At 40.3% G+C, this 25,307-nt stretch overlaps 1 protein-coding gene across 1 annotated transcript; it reads left to right on the forward strand.

Moving 5' to 3' along the window:
- Positions 1 to 5,988: 5,988 nt before the first annotated feature.
- Positions 5,989 to 24,657, forward strand: LOC149190508 (uncharacterized). The gene is made up of 3 exons (XM_089410532.1): positions 5,989 to 6,034; positions 23,969 to 24,321; positions 24,424 to 24,657. Exons 1-3 carry the CDS (start codon positions 5,989 to 5,991, stop codon positions 24,655 to 24,657), a joined length of 633 nt encoding a protein of 210 aa, XP_089266658.1.
- The last annotated feature ends 650 nt before the right edge of the window (positions 24,658 to 25,307 follow it).

A 25,307-nucleotide genomic window follows, 5' to 3' on the forward strand; every position in this document is an offset into this window, starting at 1 on the left:
CTGCCTATTTGCCTATTCTGCTTATGTTCTGCCCATATTGCAGAACTGACATCACTGACATGGTAGTATGGTGCGATAAGTGCATATTTGGTGATATTGCTACTATTATTTCGAAAACCGCCCTCTCCAATTATTTCGAAAACCGCCCTCTTCAATTATTTCGAAAAGCGTTGAAGACTGGATTGTCTTGCTATTCTCCGGGCATTCAAAACTGGGCTGTTGCGTTCCCATATGCAGTGTTTTTCTATCTCTCACATAGTAGCAACATTCCATTGCTCTCTCTGTTTGCAGCACGTTCCCTTTCCCATAACGTTGCCATATGAACGTTGCCATACTTTCCATATGCTCTCCCCCATCCACGCTGTACACAAGATCAAAATTAACTGGTCTTCTCAGCCGGAGCAAAAGTTGGCTTTGCAAGTCTTGCACTGAACGCGTTCAGGTCGGTTCCACAGGCGCGAAGACGAAATCGCACACTGTTTGTGGCAAATGAACACTGCGATTCATTATTAAAACAATATCCGACTTTGACCAAAAAAAAAATGTTGCGCCTCTCGGTACATTGTCCATCGCTTCTACTCATTTATTCCTTTATTTATTCATTCACATCCCATGTTCGTTGTCTACCTTGTAAGGGTTGCCAGAAATATGCGAATTACAGAGTTGCCGCCGATTATCATAAAGGTTCCGCTGGTGGTATCATAAATTTAGGCATTGAGGGTGCACTCCAACTGGGAAGAGGATCTAATTTGGTTCAAGGATTGGGTGGCGTTCCTGATGTATCCTGGTCTCAGTTCCCGAGCTCGCATTTGATCTTGAAGCCACTTGGGCTTCCTCTTCCCTGAGCATAATGTCTATGATTTAGTTCTCATTATCATAGTTCCTCTAAGTTATAGATAGTAGTTTCTGTGAAAGATTAGCATATTATCTTTAACTTCTCCTTCAAACTTTCTTCATTCATCATTTATAGATAGCAACAAATGGCATTCTGAGATGTTCTGGTCATACATGTATTAAGGGTTAAAGACCAAGTTTTCTAGGTCCTTCATTTGAGAACACAACAAACAATAAGTGACAGTAAATAATATTTGTTAATGTCTTAAGCACAATTTCCCCACAGCAAGGAAATTGGTTTCTTAAGGAACAACACATGGGAACGAGTCCCATGTATGTAGATTGAAAAAGATACTCTATGGCCTGAAGCAAGCTCCTAGAGCTTGGTACTCGAGGATTGATACATACTTGCAGTTTTTGGGTTTCACAAAGAGTGAGGTTGATCCGAACCTATACTTCATTGTGGTGGGTGAGGAGCCTCTCACTCTGGTGTTTTATGTTGATGACTTGATCATCACTGGTGCAGAGAGACTCATTGAGGGCTGCAAGAGATATCTTGCTTCAGAGTTTGAGATGAAGGATATCGGCTCGATGCATTATTTTCTGGGATTGGAGGTGTGGTAGGAGAAGGGGCATTTCTTCCTAGGACAAGGGAAGTACATTGTGGATATTCTTATCAAATTTCACATGGAGGTCTGCAAACCCATGTCTACACCTATGATCATTGACTGGAAGAACCTTCATGCTTCTGATTCCGAGTTGGTGGATCCTATTCTATACAAACAGTTGATTGGTTGTTTGATGTATTTGGTCAACACTTGACCAGATATATGTTTTGCAGTTAACACTATGAGTCAGTTCATGTGTGAGCCCAGGAGAGTGCACTGGGTAACTGCAAAACACATTCTTCATTATTTACAGGGGACTGTGGATTTTGGTCTGGAATATAGACAGGGTGATGGAGTGACATTGGCAGAGTACACGGATTTAGATTGGGTAGGTTGTGCTTCAGATAGGAAGAGTACTTCCGAGTGTTGTTTTGGGTTGGGTTCGGCAGTTGTGTCATGGATTAGCTGGAAACAATAGTCAGTTGCATTGAGCTCAGCTGAGGCAGAGTATATGACTGCTAGTTTGGCTAGTTGTGAGGCCATATGGCTTCGCAAGATGATGTTTGGTCTATTTGGTCAAGCATTGAGACCTTCAGTAATTTACTATGATAATCAGAGTTGCATAAAACTCACAGAGAATCCAGTGTTTCATGACAGGTCAAAGCATATTGAGATCAAGTATCACTTCATTAGAGACTATGTCCAAAAGGGAGTTGTCAAGCTTGAGTACATTTCTACAAATGAGCAGGTAGCGGACATTTTCACCAAAGCCTTACCACGGGGCAAGTATGTATACTTCAGAGACAAGATGGGAGAGGTGAGGAACACTTTCCTCGGTAAGAGGGAGTGTTAAAATTTGGGTATCAGAGGACAAGTGGTTCCCTAAGGCTTTGATCTTTGGCCTAGGGAAAAGTGTCCAAATTTATTTTTTACTTTTCTCCTAAAGTGACTTTATAAGTGGTGAAGTCAATTTAATTTAAAAGTGACTTTATAAGTGGTAAAGTTACATTCTAATTTAAAAGTGACTTTATAAGTGGTAATGTTACATTCTACTTTAAAGGTGACTTTATTAAAGTGAATGAAGAATTAGAAAGTGAAAAAGTGGCTATGGAAATAAAAGGCTAAGTGGGTCTTTATTTAAGTGGGTGAGGTAAAAAATAGAAAGTGAGAATTAAATGCGCATTTATTCTCATCCCTAGATCTAAATGAATCTCAACCATTAGATCTTAGAGTAACCCAAAAGGTCATTTAGAGAATAAAAGGAGAAGAGAAGAGGAAAAGATCAATTCATTCTTTCATGAGCATTTGAGAGAAAGAGAAGAGAGAACAAGGAGAGAATTTCTGAGCAGTGAGGAAGTGAAGGAGAGCAGCAAAAAGACATTTCAGCAAATTTGGGCAGCAACATTTATTGGCACGCATCCCAAGGAAACATCGTACAATAGAAGAAAGGCACAGAAATCGAGGAAGAGGGACAGGAAGTTCTGGGCACATTTTTTGAGGCTGGCCGTACAACATTTAATGTTGTTTTATTGCTGTAAAAATTTCTGTTTTGGTTGTTCGCTGATTGGCATGATTTTTGAGGTGGAGTTCAAGCACGAAAATCAAGATAAGTTGTAATTTGTGGTTGCTGGAATTTTCACTGTGTATTTCAGTTTCTCTGTAAAATCATTTTCAGAAATAAAGAAGAGCTCTCAAATTGGTTTTCCCCAAGAGTTGTAGGGGGTTTTTCCAGGGTCATATTGACAAAAAATCAGTGTTATTTTCTGTGTGTGGCTGTCATAATTTTGCTGCGTTTTATTTCTGCAATTTCAGCAATTTTGAAATCTCTAAATTTGTGTTTTCAGAAAAATATTATCATTTCCAGATTTTAGAATTTTTATCATGCTTGGATTTAAAACTAAATGCATGGAGTGATAAGGAAAACTGATAACCGGAGTGGGGGTTGAAATTTCTTCAATGCCTCCGGATCCCTCTGATCAAATCACTCCACCACCGTCTTGGTGAAGTCCTCATATGAAACTATATGGGCATGCCCCAAAGTGGTTAGGCCGCGAAACCACTAGTCATGGGCTTCCTTGCAAGTGCATCATTGCTATCTTAATGACCTCCTGTTCCGTCATCCGGTTGAGTTGAAAGTATGTGTCCATCTTTTCAACCCAAGCCCTGGCTGTGCACTTGGCAGTGCCATCAAATGTAGGGAAGTACATCCTCCCTATAGTTCTTTGCAGCTCATAGTTTTGAGTCCCCTGTCCTCTGTACCCCTTGTTCCTCTCACTCTGCTTGAGCTTGTAGTAATCTCTAAAGGAGAGGGCCTCTTTGAAATATTCGTCCATCACCTGCCACTCTCTGAAGCAATTCCCCATCTACGGAGTGTCTTCCTCCCTTGCTGGTTCGATCTGTGCTATTGGCATGAAGGAGGGTAGTGTGGCCCTAGTGTGCACACTCACTGAAGGGTGTTGCGCTGCTGGTGAGGGATGATCGAAGGGCTGAGAAGCCTCGTGTTATCACCTAGAACTACAGTCACATGTATATATTTTTTGTCCAAAGTTCACTGTCAAAAATTGGTGTCAAATGGGTTTTGTCCTATGTTTCTTACTTAGGGGTCATGTTTCTAAAGGGTCTTGATGTGAATCATTATCTAATACTATTGGTCATCCTCCATCATGATTGCATAAGCCATGTCTTATCTTGTACATGTCACTGGTCCTTTCCGTATTTTCGCAGCGCAGTCTTATTGGTTGATTTTGCAGCGCAATGATGTTTTAGCCTTTTCGCAGCGCATCAGTATCCAGCCATTTTGCGGCGCATTTTGCTAATTTATAACTATCTGCGCTACAAAATCGCAGTTTCAGGCATTTTGCAGCGCAGATTCCTAAAGGGTCACATCTGGGGATGAGTCATTGTCTCCGTCCGGTTATTGTCAGTTGGCGTACCTCCCAAACACTTATGAGACATCACTCCACCAATAGATCCATAGGCATGCACATAAAAATCATTCTAACGGTTTTGTCATGCATGAATGTTTTATGATGTTTGTAAATGATGCATAAAGTGGCCAGCTTGTGTGATAAAATATTTGAATTGCAAATGAGCCCGAGTTTCTTTTTCAAGCGAGCCTGCGTTCTAAAATTTTTGAATTTTCCATTTGAGTTGAAGCTGGTGGTGATTCTCTGTGCAAAAATTTTCGAAAGCGGAATGGAGAGGAAGGAGCATCGGTCTGGAAGATGTCAGAGAACAGAGCCTGAAGGATTGGACCTTGCATTAAGAGATGAAGGTGTTAGGAAAGCTTTCAAGGATGCTGGCTGTTGGAATTTCTGTGAGAAGCTGCAGGGTGGCCATGCTGAGGTAACAAAAGAGTTTGCCTTGAACTTTACAGGTTTAAATTCTAAAGTATATATGTTAGAATTTCAAGTATCTCCATAGGCAATTGCTAATGTAACTGAAATTCCAAGAGGAGGGCAGGAGTGGTTTAAGAACTTTAAATTTGATTTGAACCCCTGCAAAGAATTTCTTAAGGAGGCATATGTGAATGAGGATTTAACAAAAGCTGTGCCTAGGAGCTATGTTAAGGAGCACTATGCTCTGCTTCTTACATGTATTCAAAAGTATTTAACCTGTGAGGGTAGATATAACAAGGTTTACTCCTATCACTTTAAGTTGTTATTGCATTTTACTGGTAAAGCCTCTATAGATATTCCATTTTACTTGTTTCGTAGTCTCAGCAAAATGTGTGATAAAGTTCAATTAAGGAAGGATGACTGTGAGACATCATTATTTCATCATGGTCTAGTCAAACTGTTAGTGCTGGATGGTCTTCAGAAGACTGGTAGGGATTGGAATTCTTTCATCTATATGGCTGGTTTCCAGAGTAAGACAGGCCTCACCCCACAGCCGGTTAGAGAAAGAGAAGAATCAGTGGAGGAACCTACAATAGCTGAGCTTAGAAAAGAGGCTAGGGATAAAAAGAAAACCAAGTCTCAATTGAAAAAACCAGTAAAGCCCTTGGTTCTTAAAGAGCCACCTCAGCCATCATCAAAGGAAAAGGTTAAGCACAAGAAAGATGTACCTGGATCAAGTGGGTCTGAAAGAGTATCAAGAGTTAGAACAAGGAATCAATTAAGCAAAGAGAAGGGCAAATCAGTAGCTGTTGAGGAAAGTCCAATATCAAAGGCTAGCTTAAGTGATTTGCTTGAGGCCATTGAGTTTGAGTAGGTAGAACCGGTGCATGTTGAACCCATGCATATTGATTTGACTAAATCATCGCCGGAGAGCACTAAGAAATCCAAAGCTTCGAAGAAACTAAGGTTTGATGAACCTAGTGAGGAGTTTATTTTCAAACCACGAAGGCCGGTTACAAGGAAACAAGTTAGAGAAGCTGAGAAAGTGCATAAAGGAGAGAAAGTTGTAAAGATGCCCAGAACAGAGGTAATTGAAGTATTGTCCAAAACAGTGGAGGCAGTCAAGCATAAAGACAAGAACAGAAAAGTTATTATTTCCCAAGGAGGAAATGTTATAGCCATAAAGAATCAAGCGGGGACAGCAAAAGATGAAATTGCCAAAGCAAAGAATGTCATTAGAGAGCGTGCAGTCAGGTATGCCAACTATCGAAGAGCTGTGTTAAAGGGTAGTAAAAACCTAGTGAGTCAAGTGGATTCAGTGGCTGATGTGTATACATGAACAGTTCCAGCTATTAAACAAGCTAAATTCATCAGAAAAATGAACATGACTCTAAGAGCTGAAAACAAAGCCCTGAGGAGGGAGATTGCAAATTTAAAAGCACAGCTAGGTTAACTAGCTGCTCATTGATGGTGAGAGAGGTCATTTTTTTTTTTTTTTTTAATTTTGGCAAATTTTGTTAAAGCTCCATTGTTTTGAAGACATATAGGTCTCTGCCACCTGTAAAGAAGATTTAAAAAATTAGAAGTTCAAGCCAAAATTTCCTTACTGCAAATACACTCTGTTTTAGCAAAAACATCAGTTTCGTAGCGCTAACAGTTTAATGGTAAGATCAGCAAATTTTTGAAGGAAACACCTAAGGAGCATAAGGGAGACCACATGAGGCTATCCTAGCCATTCAGATAATGACAAGTGTGCCTTTTTGTAAAGGTGAAATATTTTGTCTCAAGTTAAAACTTTTATAAAGGTACTTTATGACCAGTTAGGGTTTGGCAGAAATGGCATACGAGGAGTATTGTTTTGGTTTATACATATGTCCATCAACGAAGCCTCCAACACATCTGAAATATGGTGATGCTCATAAATTTTGGGGTATTAAAGAGCTGGGAACATGTTGCTTAACTTTCGAAGGATGGTGGGAGACAAGGACCGGAAAAACAGGGGTTTGTTCTTATGATCAATGAACCATCAGCGCATTCAGTATCCAATGCTAACTTTGTTCATTGCATCCACTTCTCAGTTATCTCGGCCAAACTGAAAGGAGACAGGTGTCCAAGAGCAAAGGAGGATCATGATACGAGGAAGATAGAATTGGATATGTAGTTTAATTAGCACTCTTTGTAATTACAGTCAGCACTTGATGTATTTAATGAATTAGTTAATTGATAGATAGGGGTAATTAGTAATAGTCTTCGAGCTCCCCTCATGCTGGAGGAGGAAGCTCATAGTGGTTAAGGTTGTATCTCTATATATAGATCAGACTTTGATGTAATGAGGGTTGGATGTTTTGGAGAAGACTGTTTTTGGTTTATGTATAAACAAATTTCAGTAATGCAAATGACTGTGTTTTCTTCTCAGGATTCACAATGGATCTTCTTGTTCAAATGTGTGATGGTATTCTTTCTTTAAGGTTCTTTTACAGTTTTGTTAATGCATAATCACTCAGAACTCATGAATCATGCTCTGACTTCCTGTATGCCTTGGCAAACTGTGGTTTCAAAGTTATGTTTGAACATATAGATGTAAAGTGCCCTGATTTCTATGAAAAGATAGTGTTTTTGTTTGCTGAGATATGAGAGACTCCATAAGCCCAGTGGGAATCAATTCAATGTTGTCCAGCCAGCTTATTTTTCATGTGTCTTATAAGAGTTAGCCATCTTTTCTTGTCACTAGTCAATATTCATAATCTGTGAGAGAGCCCTCTCAGACTAAGGAGGCTAAGCCTTAGTCCAAAGCCTGGTTTGAAATAGTTACACAGAATCTTGCTGATTGGCAGCCTTCATTGCTTGATTTTGTGATAACACCTCGAAAGTCTCTCCACACAAAAACCCTCTAGGTGTGGCTCTGTCTTGGCTCTGTGATTTGATCTCCTCCAGCATGTCTTTTTGCCCCTTGGCCAAGTCACTTAGAGCCCTCAAGAGGCTATCGAAAGCCATCTCCTCCCTGCTCTTAGGCTCCTCTCCGACCATTATTTTCCCTCTTTCCTCTGTGTCTGGTGTAATTTCCAGCTCCCTTTCTCTGCTCCTGTACCTCTACCTCTGGTAAGTGATGTTCTCCCAGTCTTCTCCTCTCATAGGAAACCAACCCCACAACTGAGCCAAGAATTAGGCTCTGATACCACTGTAATGTTCTTAAACAGAAATTTAAGTGATATTTCAAATAAACAAACAGTGCAGCAACATAAAATTAAAAACATGTATCAAACACCCATGAAACACTGTAAAACTGGAACTACTGAGCCATATATTATGAAATATGAGAGCATGAGTACAATATATGAATGAAGTGGTGCACCTGGGCTTGTCTCAAGGACAATTTGGACCAAACCCAGGTGATGGAATCGCTGGAAAGATGGTTGTTCAGTTGCTGCACCACTATGCACTGCACTGTCCCAGAAAACTGGTGTTCTGCTGATTTCGACTTGCTGGAATGTGCCCAAAAACCACCCAGAAAATTCTATTCTTTCAGCCTTAGACCCCTAGGACAAAACCCAAAAAAACCTAGAAGGGAATTTCTCTGATTTTGACTTTGGATTTTCGGCCCCTTGGGAGCCCCTCTTCGGCTATTGTTGCCAAATTCGACTTGCAGGAAACAGCCTGCAAATATACCTGGAAACACCCCTCAAATGCTGCTTTCACCTGTAGTAGCTGATCCCTTTCTCCCTGGATGACCCTTGGCCCTTATGGCTGCTCACCTAAGCCCGATGAATTTGTTGCCACAGGCCACTGCGCAGTCCCTCTGCCCAGAAATGCATATTGCTATCTGTACTGATTAACTGGCTGCAAAACTCTGAGAAAATACCCTCAACCCTCTACCTCCTTGCTATCGGAACTCCCAACAAGTTACGGACCTCCTGGCTGGCTCAATCCTCCTCTGCGTATTTCTGGCTACCCAGAAAGTACGCAATCCCTTCCTCTACGTGGCTAGATGAACTGTGAATCGATTCTGAAACTCCTACACCCTCTGTGGAACATCCTCCCTAGGGCGTGCACGAGTAGTCCCCCGAAGTAGAGGTTGAATCTTCCCTACAGAGGACTCGTGGCTAAACGGCTAGTAGACTCACTAAGCAGCAGAGCGTACAAGAGTAAGTTTGTTTGTCAAATAATCAGAATGCTGCAAAATGAGAGCTCCATCCTCTTTTATCACTTTGGACCCCCTTAGCCTCTTGTGGGCCCCTCCTTCCACTAGTTCGAATTCCCTCCAATGCATTCCTTGGCCAAGTTTGAATTATGCATGTGGTGGTCCCCACATTCCACTAGCTGCCAGAAATAAATCGAATTGCCTACAGCTCCTACGTTTTGCGTGTGGGGTCCTCCTCCTAAGCCAAAATTGATGCCAAAATTGTGTTGTTGCGTCCCCCGATTAATTCATTTGTGAAGGGACATGACATTTTGCTTGAAAATACAAGCGACTTTTCATGTACTATATGCTTCACGATTAAGCCAAACTACAATTTTTTTCATTACATTACTTAAATCTGAAAATAGGTGAGACATCCCACCAATTAGAGGTTTGATTTGACCAAAGGAGGTCCGAATTGATCAAAGGGTACAACCTTCCATCAAGAAATAGCTTGACATTCCTTGAAAAATTAACTTGAGTGCTTAGGAAGTAAAAAATTCCACTTTGTTTGCTAAATGTTGCTTGACGTTGGCCTTTCCAATGGCTAGTATAATGTGGATGACCTCCGTTTGCTTGGTGCAAAGATGATTCAAACCATGCTTTTAGGCTCCTTGCTTGATTTTAACTAGAAATGTCCATTGGATTGCTTGGAGACCTAAATGGCCTTCTGTTTTGCCTCAACATTCCTCCAAATTGACCTTTACATGATCCAATGGGTAGAAAGGGTGGACGACACTCCTTGTCTGGGTCCATTTGCCTGCTTTTTGTGTGGTTTAAGGCTTGAACTTTCCTGAACATGAGTTGTCCTTGGTCCATGATGTGTCCTTGACTTGCTTTGACATCTTTATTACTCAACACATTTGCCATGTTACCTCTTTTAATCTCATGCCTGCACCAAAAGGAGATGTTGTCTCATTTTGAAGATACCTCAAAGATGCAAATGGGACATTAAAGGGGGCGTTAAGAGTGCCTTGACTTGGAGCTGATTACTCTTGACTTGGAGGTCGGAAGAGATATTTTCACTACCTTGGAGGATATGGGTCACTGCATTAGGGAGACTAGATGCATCGCAAACTGTGAGACTTCCATGAAGAATGATGGTCATGGCCAAAGAGGTGTGCATACATATGGATATGGTTGATTTGGGGAACAAAGAGTGCATTGAGATAATGGGAAAGTGAGGGGAAAAGTACAATAAGCGATCACCTTTATAGGGCTACTCAACAAGTGCTCCCATAAATCATTAGTCATAGTAGATCCACCTCCTGATGCTCGCATATCACCGTAGGAGATAAGAATGTTGCATGATGCTTTATTTCGCATACTATTCTTCTCTTTTCCTTATCCATCGAATGCTGAATGAAATCCTTTCCTTCTACTACTAACTTTCTCTAGTGGCTCGTGGATTATACTAGTCTCATAAGGTTTCCATAACTAATATGGTCTACCAAGTTGAGTGATGATTTGTTTTTGGAAGGGACCATTGTGAGAGAAACTTAGGCCTTATATGTTGAGGGTTTCTATTAAAATTAATAGCACCCCAATTCATACTTTTACTAATGAACCCTTTCTCCTATATCCTCTTTATCTATTTCTTTTGCTTCCCCCTTTTCTAGGCTACATCACCACTAATGGGTCTCTCTAGGTCATCTTCTCAGGTAGGGCCCGACTTGAGATGGCTTCTCCTTAGATGGGACCAATCACCATGCCTCTCCTTTGCCTATTAGGGACTTTGGTCTTGGTTGTCGCATCCTATAGACTGCAACTATGGGATCACATCTCCAACCATTGCTCCAATATTTGCTTCCACTTGTCTATTTCATTCACCAGTTCAACTCAACTTTTTCTTCTTTCCTTCACTATTTGTGCTATGGAGTTGTCAATTCTCACCTTTTTCATTTGCTATCTCAACTAGTGTTGCCACCTCTTACTTCTTGGCTTCAATTGTTCATCTCTATTGTTGTCCCCTCTTGTGTATTTGGTTCAGTTTTTTGGTCCTGCATTCAGTAACTTTGATCTCTCTTTCCTCCACTAGTTCATCCCTATCATTTTCCACCTCTCCTTCCTTCTCCTCTTCTCACCTTCACTCGCTTCTCAACCTCATTGAGATTTTCTATTGTTATCGCCTCCTTGTATGTGGCAAGCCATTTACTTTTATGTTGTAGGTTGTGTTACCACTGTGAAAAATTGGTGACTTGATTCCTACTTTAGCGAACTGATGATATTTCCCCTATTTGTTAAATTACTTGAACAAATTACTTGCAGTTTTCTATGACAAATATTGAAATACATACACTGCAGCGTACACAAAATAAAGTACTATAGAAACAAAATACTGCACTGGAGAGAAATAAACACACACATATACGCTGTTGTTTTTGGACAAATGTCCCCGGAAAAACCCAATGTGGGAAAACCGATGCAACAACTGAGGGTTTTGATGATAATGCAATAGTAATCTGAGTACAAATCGTTAGATGCCTAAGATGGCAATCTGATATAGAGAAATACTGACAAGGAGATAGTGAAAAAAATCTCAAACCGTCACTGGTGATCCAAATATGATCTAGGCTCTACATGGTTGGCCCCACACTGCCTCTACGCAACCTATGCATCAGCCTACGTACATCTGCGTCATAGTCTCTGGGCTCCGCATCACCTCCTTCTCTGATCTCCTACTGGTTGGAATTTCGATCCTCTGGCCCTCTGGTCTCACACCCCGACTTCTGGCTCTGGAATTCGACTTTCCCAGCTGAATCTCGGACTCCCTCTGAAGCTCTGCGCTGCCTCTACGTGGCACTTCCCTGCTTCTCTAAACCTCTCTCTTTCTTCTCTACCTTTCACTCTCCAGATCTGGAAAACTCTCCTCCGGTCTACTATCCCTGCCCCTCTCACTACTTCGACTTTACTTAGTCACTTCCGACAACTCACAACTACTACTCAGGAAATCGATTTCCTAGCAAAATCGAATTGCACAAGTGTGTTCTCTAAGTGCCCATCAAACTCCTTATAATCTCTTGTTGTAGCACCAACGACCAAGATTAAAACATAATCAAAGGCTAATATTAACTGGGAGTTGATCCTCATCTTCTTCTAGAAGATTCACACCTGATTTAATTAATACCCTTTAATTAACCAAATTTCCTGAGTTTAGACTTAGGGAACCATTTAAAAAAGTTAATTATTTTAATTAAATCATCTCTAGGTGGAATTTTCCCAAACGATTTCTCGGTATAGGAGAATGCATGTGTCTTAGCCTCTCTGTAAAATCTCGAGTCAAGGGCACATCCGATGCTACAAAAATCAACAACCACAATCTAACAGGCCCTAAGGAGGGAAATCCTATGGGTCAAAGAGGTAAACCAAGTGATAACAATGGGACAATGTCCCATTGTCACCACAGTTAGTGTCCCCTACTGTTTAAGGACTTTCATCAATGGGAGGAGTCCCGGTAGATAAACAATCATCTTTAATTGATGTTCTAGGGTTTGAGGTACTAGGTGATGAGGTAGGACTTCTTAAGGGAAGCTCTATGTGATAATATGGCACTTCAAAAGGGTTTTTTCTCCCTATAAGAAACTTGCACGAGATCTAGGGTTTTGTGAATTATCGTGGTTAAAGGTACTCTTGAGATCAAGGCAAGGAGAAGAAAGGGCTTCTTATGATTTATTCCAATGAATACTAAGCTCATACAACCCTCAAAGAAGTCCCCAAGTCAAGGAAATGCAAACTAGGGTTTCCCTTCTAGGGCACACCTCGAGCAAGAGTTTTTATGGATGAAAACACAAGGGATGCTTGTCAAACTTTGAGGTCTTGTAGCTAAGACCCTAAGCTTGAAGTCTATTATCTCGGAATCCACCCTTTCACTCTCTAGAGAATTTCACTCTATGCCCTAACCTAGCCGTCCAAGAAGAGGGGACCGTTACCGCTCAAACTAGCAAGGTTCCTAGGAGGGAATCCTAAAGGGACAATTGCTAGGTCAAGGGCAACAATCGAGGAATAACCCACTGTCACCTCAGCTAAAGCTCCCTTCTTTTTATGGACTTTCATCAATGGGAGGAGACCCAGTATGATAGGGATAAAAAATATTAATAGATCAAAGATAGGATGAACCGTGCTCCTAGAAGACTATTCAGAAGAGAGGCTCAAGATTGTGGCTTGTTTGTCTTGGAAGACAAGATGGAAGGCTCTCTAGGAAGGGATTGGGGAGAATTTCAAGGGTTAGGTTTCGAGTATGTGTCTTATAAAGGAGATCCTTAAGCCCTAGAATTCTTTTGGAAACTTGGGTTTTAGGTGATCTTTGAAGAATTAGCCTTGATAGTACATGGGACCACACGGGACCAAGTAGACCCAAGGTTAGGTCAAGAGGATAGGATTTAGCAACCAATGATATACTTGACCTAATTAGGGAGGGGAAAGGGATCAAGGAATACATTTTCAATGAAAGGCAAAGCAAGGATCCCAATGAGGTTTCTAGCCTAAAGGAAACCAAGGGCAAGAATTGGTCTTCAAGCTAGGGCTTGCGATATCTCAAGCCCCACCATCGGAATCTCATGAAATTTGGAGGGATTCTTGAGGACACACCAGCGCAGTTGTGGACCAAAAATCGAAATATTTGGATGGTTGGATTGTGAGATAATTGATGCCCTAGGTGACCTATGTAGGCTAGGCCTAGAGAAAGAGGGGAAGGTGAAAGAAATAAGCTTTAAAGTGATCACTAGAGGAGGACCAATGCTTTTCCCTTTGGGAGAGATGGATTCATGAAAGATTTAGAGTTTGGATTGATTTCCACTGGTCAAGGAGGCCTAAAAGACAACTTCGTTGGCCATTAGGGCTTAATGGAAGTAGCTTCAAGGACATTTATACTTTGTTCAACAATATTTGGTGACTTATAAAGACAAGGATGTCTATAGGAACATTCATTCATTAAAACATGACCCAATCATGATACAACACTATTTAGAGATTTAATCACCACAATTTTGTTCCAAGAAAAAAAGCAAATTAACCCTAGAACAATGAAAATCCCAATATCATGAATGCAACAAGATATGCCATTCATAGGAGCTCCAAGACAAAGAAGAATAACCAAACATCAAAATTCATCCATCCATCCAAAAAGTCTCATCCTCAAAAGATAGTGAAAATCTCACAAGAAGATATGATCCAATCCATACAAATGAACTCATGTCTCTCCTATTTATACACTCATTAGGAGTTCGAATGACCTAATTTGAAACTACATTAGCCCATCAATTAAAATAATGTGCAAATAACTATCTATTGGTGACAAGCCCACCAAACTAGCTCACAAATAAAATAATAAGCCTCCCAAGGGGTCGAATGATAAAAAATGCATGTCATTTGGCTCTCTAAGAGCCCTGATGAAGTCCATAAGTGCCAAAATAATGAGTTGGACTTCGAAAAGTAATGGACAAGGGGATGGCCCCTTGTTCTCCACATAATAAACGTATGGTGCTCCCAATGGCTGTGAGGGCACACAAGTGACCTCGTGGGTCTCCAAGTGAGTTGAAGATGCTTGTAGACCATCTGTAAGGGCTCAGATGATTGTGTAGGTGATGCCACATCATCCTACAAGTCTTGGGTCAATTGCCAAGTGCATGGTACATCTATGGGGTTGGCTGGGAAAAGGTGAACCAGGTGCATCTTCCTTGTCCAATAGGTGAATCTCGAGTGATCTTTGAACATCTTTGAGGATCCATGGAGTGTTGTCTACTGTTGTGGAGGCCCATGGCTCTCAAAACACACCCTAGATGTGCCAATGTAGCCCTCTGGAGGGTTAGGACCCCATATAGGGAGACCAAACCCAAGATGGAGACCATCTGCAATCTTGCATAAGATCCAATGCGTCCCCTAACCTTCTAGTACAACAATTCATCAAAGAAATCAAGTAAAAGAGCTTAAAAACCGTGGACCACAGGTGGGGACTTCATAATGGCCCGCCCTTCCATTCTGTGCTTTGGCATGTGCTAATGTCTCCAAACTCCAAATGGGGTTAGCCAAGTATCCTATTAGGTGGTTTCTACTTCTAAAGGGGATAATATGTCCAAGGTACATGTAGAGTCTGAAGATTGTCCTACCATGACATCCCTTTTTGCCTAATACTTCTCTCTTTTCCTATATATCTACCACCTAAATAAAGCCATATCCACCAGGTTTTGATGAAGGTATGCAATAATATGTCTTCTTATTCATGTTTGACTTTATACCCTATTGTTTTGTTAAAGAATGCAATTAGCTACCGAATCAGTCTGTTTCCGCAACTAATCCAGATTTTTGTAGCTGCCTCCATTGTTTGCTAGGTTCAGAAGCTCCAGGTCAGCAGCGAAGGATGCAGATGGATAGAGAATGGTTTCCTCGTGGATTCCTTCCTATCCCCTTGAAACTGTTCGTTAAGATAAGCGCAGGAGATCATGGTCAAACTCCAAGTCAACTGTAGGATTGTTGCCGAAACGAAATCTGAGTTCAATCAAAATCTTATCAATTTGCTTTCGGAATAGCAAATTGAAGATTTAGCGATATAGTTTAGCTAAGATAAAGATATTAGGCTTAAATTACTCATATTGTTATGCTAGAGACCTGTTATAAAAACTTATGGCCGCACTGTGATTAGGGTGCGCGCCAAATGATGTAATTTTGAAACAGTGTGTGAATTTTGTTTGCCAGCAATAGAATTGGGTTTGTGTGTATGCGTTGCGTTGATTGAAGATTGTGAACTGATCTATGGAGGGCCCCTACGAATAGTGATAGGTCTTAACCAATTGCAACTCGATTTCCTTTCATTCCTTGAATACTTTGTTTTGTGTGAAAATCCAGCATAATGAATTCCTTTATGAATTGTTATTTGCATAAGTACTTTCATCTGTTTCATACCTAGCTTAGCTTGTCATTTGAATTGCTTTATACCTAGTACTGCATGGTTACTTCATTTGCTTATTATCTAGCATAGTTCAAGCGTGTTTATTTCATAGTATAGATGTTGTTGAAATATTTTGTTTGAATGAAAATTGAATAAGTAAAAGTGTGAGAATTTTCTCCTAAACAATTGAGTTCAGACAATGTTTCTTCACAATTGATAGAATAGATTTCTTTTTGCACTTAGTGAATTAGAAGCTGCAACATAAAGAATCAAGACCAAAAATCTCAAAACAATCTAATACAAGTAGGATCACTCTCATATCATCCATAAACTAATTAGATAGAGATTAACTTCCAAGAAATTAGCTAATAACTCTAAGGATTGTAACTCTAATATAATTAACAAATACCACCTCCATATTAAGTTTAGATCCTAACAAATACATAACGACATATCGAATAACTTCTAGCACATATTGTGCACCTGTACTTCAATAGTCTATGCACCTTGGTTGACAATTTATGATTGACAATTCAAATACATTGAATTGGCCAAACAGTACATCCTTTAAAAGGTGGTGGTATGTGATGAAGAGGTGAATGGAGTAGGGGATGAGAAGGGGCAACCCTGGGCTACATGCTAGAGTACAAGGGGGGCTAGTAGAAGAGAAGCTCACACTTGGGTATATAATGTATAGGAGGGAGCAATCGTGGTACATGAGATGCACCGACCTTGATTTTTGCACCCTTCTTTATATGCCTTTTGCCTTTTTATGATTTTTCTTTAATTTACTGCTCAGGGGTCAAGGGTAAGAGCATGATGTGTGAGATAGCACTGGATACCCCCTTTTAAGGTAGGGTGGTTCATTTCCCAACAAGGGTTGGGAAAATCATAGATTCCTATATGATGAAGGAGGCCCATAGAACCTATAGGAACCAAGGTGATGGCCATGATGATGGGGTAGAGCTCATGTATTGGCTTTTGCCCACGTGCTAAATGTCTTTGTCCCGACCATCTTTTGCTTTTTGTGGTACATTTTGCTGTTGAATGTGGCCAATTATGCTTTTACTTTTCTTTTTAGCTGCATCAACCTCTAGGGCATCATTCTAGGCCTAACCCAAAGTGTGGGCAAGAGAGGAAGGGGAGAATTATCCCTATGTGGACCCAGTGGAGGAATGTGGACCCAGGTGGGAGAAATGATGAGTGGGAAGGGGGAAATATATGTGGATGAGGGATCAAGACTACACAACCAAAATAAGGGTTTTTCGTGAAATACAATCCCTAAAGCCAAATGGTCAGTAAAAGAGATCGCCAAGGTTAATATCCAAAAGGGGTATAGGGGACCTAGCCCATTCTTTCCGTCGAATCTCCCCATTAATTCATGCCCAGAAGTGTCCATGATAAGCAAACTAGAATACTCAATTACCAAATGGCAAAGGCATACCTTTAGGTTTGGGAGGCCCACCTTCAAACATATGATCATGATAGATGGATGAGGGACCACATGGCTAGCTCAGGTGGCGGAGAACTGGCACAATGAGCTAGTTGGTGGTTGCTGGCTACTGGCTGAGGATCATCTTGGAGAAAATTTTCTCCTAGGGATATCACCCACAAAATGGTGGGTAAGAGGGACCAAAACTTTGGGAGAAGAAAATATGGAGAAGGATTTGATCACGAAATGGCTTGGACCAGTGCCTTCTCCTTTGGGCTTATGGAGTCCTAGATGCTTCAGATTTTCCATAATCGTCTTTAAGGAGGTCAAGAATTGATGCCCTAGCTACCAACCCTCAACAATTACCCACTCAAAATTTATGGAGTTTTATGGAGGAAAAACAAAATTTCATCCACTAGGAACATTCATCACATGTCATGCTATGAGTAACATGTGCAATTTCCAACCAAATAGCTTTCAAAATAAATCTTCAACAATTAGGGCACAATATAACATTAATCTAGTTGCAACAATTCCATACATTAGACATTTTTTAAGAATGAAACTTCAACAAGAGGCACTTACAAGATGACAATATGATATATCCATCCACAAATCAAGAGATAGCTCCAAAGAAAATCGAATTTCAGCTCCAAATATCAAAATGCATCCAAGACATCCAATAGCTAATCCAAAGAAAAAGTGCGGATTTGCCAAGAAGGCCGAAATTCCCAAGTGTGATGATGATCCAATACAAATGAAGTTGAGTTTTATTTATATGAGATCTAGTAGGTCAAATTATTAGCTAGGGTTTTACCCAGGGTTTTATGAGTAACGTGAGAAGAAATACTCCCAAAGCACGTACTAGGTCAAGGCCAAGAGGAGAAAGGGTTTTTTCTATGATTTATTCCACTGAATACGTTGCTCATACAACCCTCAAGAAATTCACCTATCCAAGGAAATACTAACTAGGTTTTCAGGGCACACCTAGGGCACAAGAATTTATGGGTGAATCACCATTAGAAATCAACCAAAATTGGAGATCCTCAAGACAAGACCTCAAGGAAGAGTCTTGTTTGAATGGAATCCAAAAATTCCTCCTCTACAAGATTTCGCTTGATGCCCTAGCTAGTCGTCCAAGGAAAGAGGTGCCGAAATCTTGGGAGGAGCAAAGAAGCAATAAAAGAAAGTTGATCATCAAATGACATAGGCCAGTGCTTTCTCCTTTGGGTTTATGGAGTCCTAGATGCGTTAGATAAGCAAAATTTGTCTTCAAGGAGGCTAAAATATGATGCCCTAGCTACCACCTTTCAACAATTACCTACTATTAGAATATGGAGTTTCATGAAGAAAATAACATTTCATCACTAGGAACATTCATTGCATGCTATACCATGAATAACATATGCAAGAGCCAACCAAATAGCTTTCAAAATGATCTTCAACAAAATTAGGGTACAATAGCATTTATTCTAGTTGCAACAATTACATACATTAGACAATTTGCAAAGAAATATTTCATCAACAAGAGAACTTACAAACTAGTCATGCAATATATCCATCCATATTCAAGAAGTAGCTCCAAGACAAGATAAAAAATCAGCTCCAAATATCATAGTGCATCCAAGATACTCCAAAGATTCCAAGAGAAAAAGTGTGAATTGCCTAAGAGGGAAAAAATCCCAAGTGATGATGATGAGTTCTCACAAATGAGACTCACTTCTATTTATATGATTCCATCTAAATCGAATTTGTCTAGTGAGCCCTCACAAATGAGTCTTACTTCTATTGATATTGTCAGGTCAGGAGTAACTCCAGACTTGGCAGAAAAACTGATTCATTTATTTCATTAGGTAGCTATTGTTATATACATGAATGTGACTGATCAATTCATCTTCTTGATGACTGTTCACATTCCAAATTCCCCAATCGCAGAGGATTAGGTGTCAACATTCCCCCCTTAATCTGAAGGGATGTTGGTGAGTCCAAGCATCGTTTCGAATCTTTCAAGCTTTTCTCTTCCAAGCGCTTTGGTGAAGATGTCTGCAATTTGCTCATTTATGGAACAATGACGGAGATGGATTGTTTTGGCCTCAACATGATGTCGGATCAGATGATATTTAGTATTGATGTGCTTTGTATGATCATGGAACTTTGGGTTCTTGGCCAACTTTATTGCAGAGGTGTTGTCAATCATGAGTGGAGTTGATTGTACTTGTTTTACCTGCAAATCTTCAAGAATTTTCCTGAACCACACAATTTCTTTTGTTGCTTCAGCTGCTGCCACGTATTCTGCTTCTGTTGTGGAATCTGCTGGAACTGATTGTTTGCGTGATCTCCAAGAGACAGCTCCTGATCCAAGACTCATAGCATATCCTGAAGTAGATACTCCAGTTTCTTTGTCTCCATCGAAGTCTGAATCAGAGTATCCAATCAAGCTGAAGTCGTCCACCTGTGTATACTTGATTCCAAGGTCTTGAGTTCCCTTCAAGTACCTTAGAACTCTTTTTGCAGCAGACCAATGTCCCTCACAAGGCTTTTGCATGAACCTGGAGAGGATTCCAACTGTAAATGAAATGTTTGGTCTGGTAGTAGTGAGGTAGATGAGACTTCCCACAAGTTGTCTATACTTTGTTGCATCCTCAAATTCCTTTCCTTCAATAGATGTGAGCTTTAAGTTTTGTTCCATTGGAGTAGAAAGAGGATTGCACTCTGCCATGCCAAATCTGTTTAACAAATCTCCAATGTATTTCTTTTGAGAAAGAAATATGGATTTTGGATGTTGGGTTACTTCAATGCCAAGATAGTAATGAACATAGCCCAAATCAGTCATTTCAAAACTTTTTCCTAATTCTTTTTTTATGGATGCAATATAGCTTTCATTGTTCCCTGTCATTAAAAGATCATCTACATATACCACAAGATATACAACTGTTTTGCCAACTTTCTTGACAAATAAAGTTGCATCATCAAGATCAAAATGATTGAAGTTGAGTTTCAGAAGATGCTCAGTTAGTTTTTCATACCAGGCTTGTGGTGCTTGTTTGAGGCCATACAAGGACTTTACAAGTTTGCATAATTTATGTTCATGTCCTTTCACAGCAAATCCTTCAGGCTGGGACATAAAAATGTTCTCTTTTAGATCTCCATTCAAGAATGCAGTTTTTACATCCATTTGATGGACTTTCCAACCGTTTTGAGCAGCTAGTGCAAAGAGTGTCCGGATGGTGGCCCATTTTGCTGTGGGGGCAAAAGTTTCCTCATAATCGACCCCTTCCTTCTGTGCAAAGCCTTTTGCCACAAGCCTAGCTTTGTGCTTGTCAAGTGAGCCATCAGCTTTGTATTTGTTCTTGTAGACCCACTTGCAGCCAATTGGTTTGGTTCCAAATGGAGGATCAACCAGCTTCCAAGTGCCATTCTTTATGAGGGCATCATACTCCTTTTTCATCGCTTCTTTCCATTCATCATGAGAAGCAGCTTCTTTGAAGGAAGTTGGTTCAAAATCTGTAGACAAGTTCAATTCACAATCATAAGTAACATCCATATCAACAGGTGAATTAGAGTCATCTACATCACCTCCATTTTGTCGGTTTGAATTTCTGGTTCCTGTTTTTCCAATTTCATCAGGATGAACACTTTCAAGTGTTTTTGTCAGCCACTTTGGGGGACCTTTCTGAGATGGTCAAGGCTGCTCTGTTGATTGAGTTGGGACTGAATCAAGATTGAGTCTCCCAATTCTATCAATTACATCACTTAAAGCATCATCCCTTGTTGGAGTTTCATGCAGGGGAGATTGTTCTTCAGAAGAAGATTCCACATGTTGATCTAGTATAGGAATCCCCCCTTCAAGATGTGGAATTTGATTATCAAATTCTTGAAATGATTTTGTTTTTTCGAATCTATCCAGGCGATCAAGTTGCCGCTCAACAACATTGTCAGATTTGGATGATTCCAGAAAAATGGCATCTCTAGATACAACAAACTTTTTATTTACTTCATCATAGAGGCGGTATGCTTTAGAGGTGTTTGAATACCCCAGGAAGATACACTTACGACTTCTAGCACCAAGCTTTTTTCTATTTACCTTTGGTATCAAAGCATAACAGGTGGAACCAAAGATCCTGAGATGTTTTACCGAAGGAACATCTCCATACCACAATTCATAAGGAGTCTTGTTTCTTATAGCATTAGATGGACATCTATTCTTTATATATGCAGCACATAGAACAGCATCAGCCCAAAACATTATCTTTACATTTTTGAAGAAAAGCATGGATCGTACCATATTCAAAATTGTTCTATTCATTCTTTCTGCTACACCATTCTGTTGGGGATTATAAGGTACAGTTGTTTGATGTTTGATCCCATGTTGGCGAAGATAGTTTTCAAATTCATTTGATGTATATTCTTTTCCATTATCAGTGCGAATAGACCCAATATGAGATTGTGCATCATTTTCAATCCATTTATGAAAATTCTTGAATGTTTGAAAAGCATCAGATTTGTTCTTCAATAAATAAACCCAACACATTCTGGTGTAATCATCAATAAATGTCATGATATATTTATTTCCATTTGCAGAAGGAACAAGCATTGGACCACATAGATCTGAATGAATGAGTTCAAGCTTCCTATGTGCTCTTGAATGTGAATCATGAAAAGACTGTTTGCTATGCTTTCCTAGAATGCAAGCATCACATTGCTTATGTTTCCTAGTAATTGTAGGCAAACCAGCAACACCATTTTTCTTCAATAAGCGGAGTCTGTCATAGTTTAAATGTCCAAATCTAGCATGCCATAATAAACTTGATGGAAGTGTACCTTCTTCATGATGAGAAATATATGAGAAATGTTGTGCATGAGCAGAGGTTCCTTGCAATTTGAGAAGCCTTTCTTCTTCTATTCCCCTCATGACAAGTGAGTGGTCAGATGCATTTCTTACCTCAAGCTTGCCATCAAAAATATGAATGGAGTGACCTTGCTGGCAGATGTGGACCAAGGACAGCAAGTTTCTCTTAAGCTGTGGGAGGTATAGAACATGATCCAGAAGAAAGTTTGGAAGACCAGGCAGTTTAAGCCTGATTGTGCCAAGCCCTGATGGCTTGATTTTTGACTGATCTGCAAAGTATACTGCTCCATCAACATTGTCAGTGAAATCTTCAAAAAAATCTTTCCTATGAGTCATATGACAGGTTGCTCCTGAATCAAGTAACCAATCATTTTTTGAAGAAGCAAGTGAAGCATTAAACAAATCTTCATTTACTCCAATGTTACATTGTGCCTCAATATAGTGAGCGGATTCAGGTGCTTTACCTTTGTCTGTATCATCAGTTTTACCTTTCTGCTGGTTTCTTTTCTGCTCAATTTTGTCCCATGGTAGCTTGCATGTAGAAGCATCATGTGATCCATTTCGTTTGCAGCGAATGCAATGCAAATCTGCTTTTTCTGCTTGAGAATGTTTGCCCCCCTGCCTCTGAAGTATCTTCCTCTTCCTCTTCGTCCACCTCTTCCTTTTGTAGAATCTTGAGCAGGATGCTTTTCTTTATGAGCAAGGCAAACAGTGTCTTCAGAAGATTCAGGGACTGTCTTCTTTCCAAAGGCTTTCTCTCTTTCAGCAAACTTTTTCACAAGAGAGTCAAAGGTTATATCTTTAAGATTTCCATTTTCTTGTAAAGACTCGAGATAATTGGAGTAAGTAGGATAGAGTGCCTTGAGAAAAGCAATAAGAGGGATATCCAGCTCAACCTTAGTGGATTTGATATCATGCATTATGGATTTTACTTCAAATGCAAGAGCAAGAGGATCATTATTTTTCAGTTCAAGAGTGAAGAGTTTAATCATGAGTTGAACAACTTCAAGTGCAGAATGTGAGTCATAGAGTTCTTTGAGCTTTTGTAAAGCTTCAAAGGCAGTTGAATATGATGAAATATGGCGACTTACTTCTTCATTTACAGATGTTGCGATTAATGCATATGCTTTGCTGTTCTTCTTATCCCAAATGACGAGCTCTTTGTCTGATGTAGGTTGCACTGGGTCATTGTCTCCTTCTCTGACACACACTCCTTTCCACAGCTCATTGAAGATGAGGGTGTGTTTTATCATCCGAGACCATTTAGGATAGTTCTCCTTGCCAGTGAGAACTATTCCTACCATAGAGATGATTGAATGCATTCTGTAAAAAATTAATTCTGCTGCTGATAAAAAACTTCTTATACTTATTACAATGATACAACAAAATCGATGTCGCAATTATCGACTTTAGCTCCTAGTTATAGGACTGAATCTTTCCATACACTGCCGGAAACGATGACCGCCAAGTCCAAACTGATGTAAAAGGACAAGTTTATAATTTACTCCATGGTTTATGCACAATAATCAGTCCACGGTTTATACAGTCCACAGTTATAACTCAGGCCACGGTTTATGCACAATTCAACTTAGTCCATGGTTTATATACAATATACAGTCCAAGGTTATAACTTAGTTTACGGTTTATGCACAATATATGGAAAGACTGTCGTTTCCACAGTTTACATACCATCGCCCTTATCCGCTTCAAATCTTCACGCAGCTACAGCTCGACCATGGTTTATGCATATTGAAACACCATCGCTCTCATCCGCTTCAAGTCTTCACGCAGCTACAACTCGACAATGATTCTGATCTTCAGTGGCTGTTCGACTCACATCTGATTAGTCGGTCACCCGCATTTGAAGAAAAAAAAAACAACGCCGATCATTACAGAGTCAAAACTTCTTTTAAACGGGTATCTGGAATCCAGTATTAATTCACTGCCCAAGCTTTCGACCCCAATTCGCAGGAGGGGTATGATGAGGATGCGTGCATTAGCAGACGACAATAAGGATCGCAAAGTTGTGTTTCCCCCTCGCTTGTGTACTCTCAGAGCTTTCGCTGATAGTGGAGATAATGTTATGAAACCCGAGCCCCAGCCCGACAGAATGTCGAGTTTCTTCAATTCTCTCGCCGCCAGTATCGACCATGCAGCCAAATTCAAAGACTGGGAAATTCTGTCGGGTCGTTTGGCAATGGTGAGAAAATATTCTTGATATTCTGATTCAAATTTTCTATCAAACTATTAGCATTCGCATGTTTGGATGCCCTCATGCTGTGAATTTCTCATGGATTTGCAGATTGTGTTTGCGGCAGCCATCAATGTGGAGCTATTGACGGGAAACTCTCTGTTTCACAAGATGGATATGCAAAAGATCTGCGAGTTTGGGGGAATCTGCATGGCTTCCATTGTAGGTGCTGCTGGATTCTGTCAGAACTGTGAGGTATTTTGCAGGGAAATCGAAGCTCACGACCCTCTTACCATTACAGGACAGAGGCAGGCACTAACGCATACCATGTCAGGACAGAGGTAGGCACCAACGCATACCATGTCAGGACAGAGGCAGGCAGAGGAGTTATAATGGGCACAAAGGCTAAAAAAAGGGTTGGCTCTGGTACCATGTCAGGCCAGGAGTAACTCCAAACTTGGCAGAAAAACTGATTCATTTATTTCATTAGGTAGCTATTGTTATATACATGAATGTGACTAATCAGTTCATCTTCTTGATGACTGTTCACATTCCAAATTCCCCAATCGCAGAGGATTAGGTGTCAACAGATATGAGTTTCTCTAAATCAAATTAGCCTAATGAGCCCCCAAATTATAAAATAATGTGCTAGAAACAAGTCATGGTCACAGGTTGACCAAGTAGCTATCACAAGTTATGGAAAAGCCATCTATATGCAAGTCGAGTTGATGATGTCATGATGCTTTAGGGCCATTGGAGGGCCACATTGAGTCCTCTAAGTACCATGCTGAGAGAGAGGGCTCCAATAAAGATGATTTAGGGGATGGCCCACAATTTTTCATGCAAGTATCATGTAGTGCCACATAGTGGGTTTGGGGCACAAAAGTTGGTCTCATGGGTCTCCTGGTGAAATATAAGGTTGTAGACTGCTCCAAATGAGGGCTTTGATGATGGTGCCTACCCTCTTAAGTCTTAAAGGTGAGACAAAACTCCTC

This window comes from Pinus tabuliformis, chromosome 3_1, assembly GCF_031772625.1.
Source record: "Pinus tabuliformis cultivar Carrire ecotype Pingquan chromosome 3_1, CPIR1, whole genome shotgun sequence".
Classification (NCBI taxonomy): Eukaryota; Viridiplantae; Streptophyta; class Pinopsida; order Pinales; family Pinaceae; genus Pinus; species Pinus tabuliformis.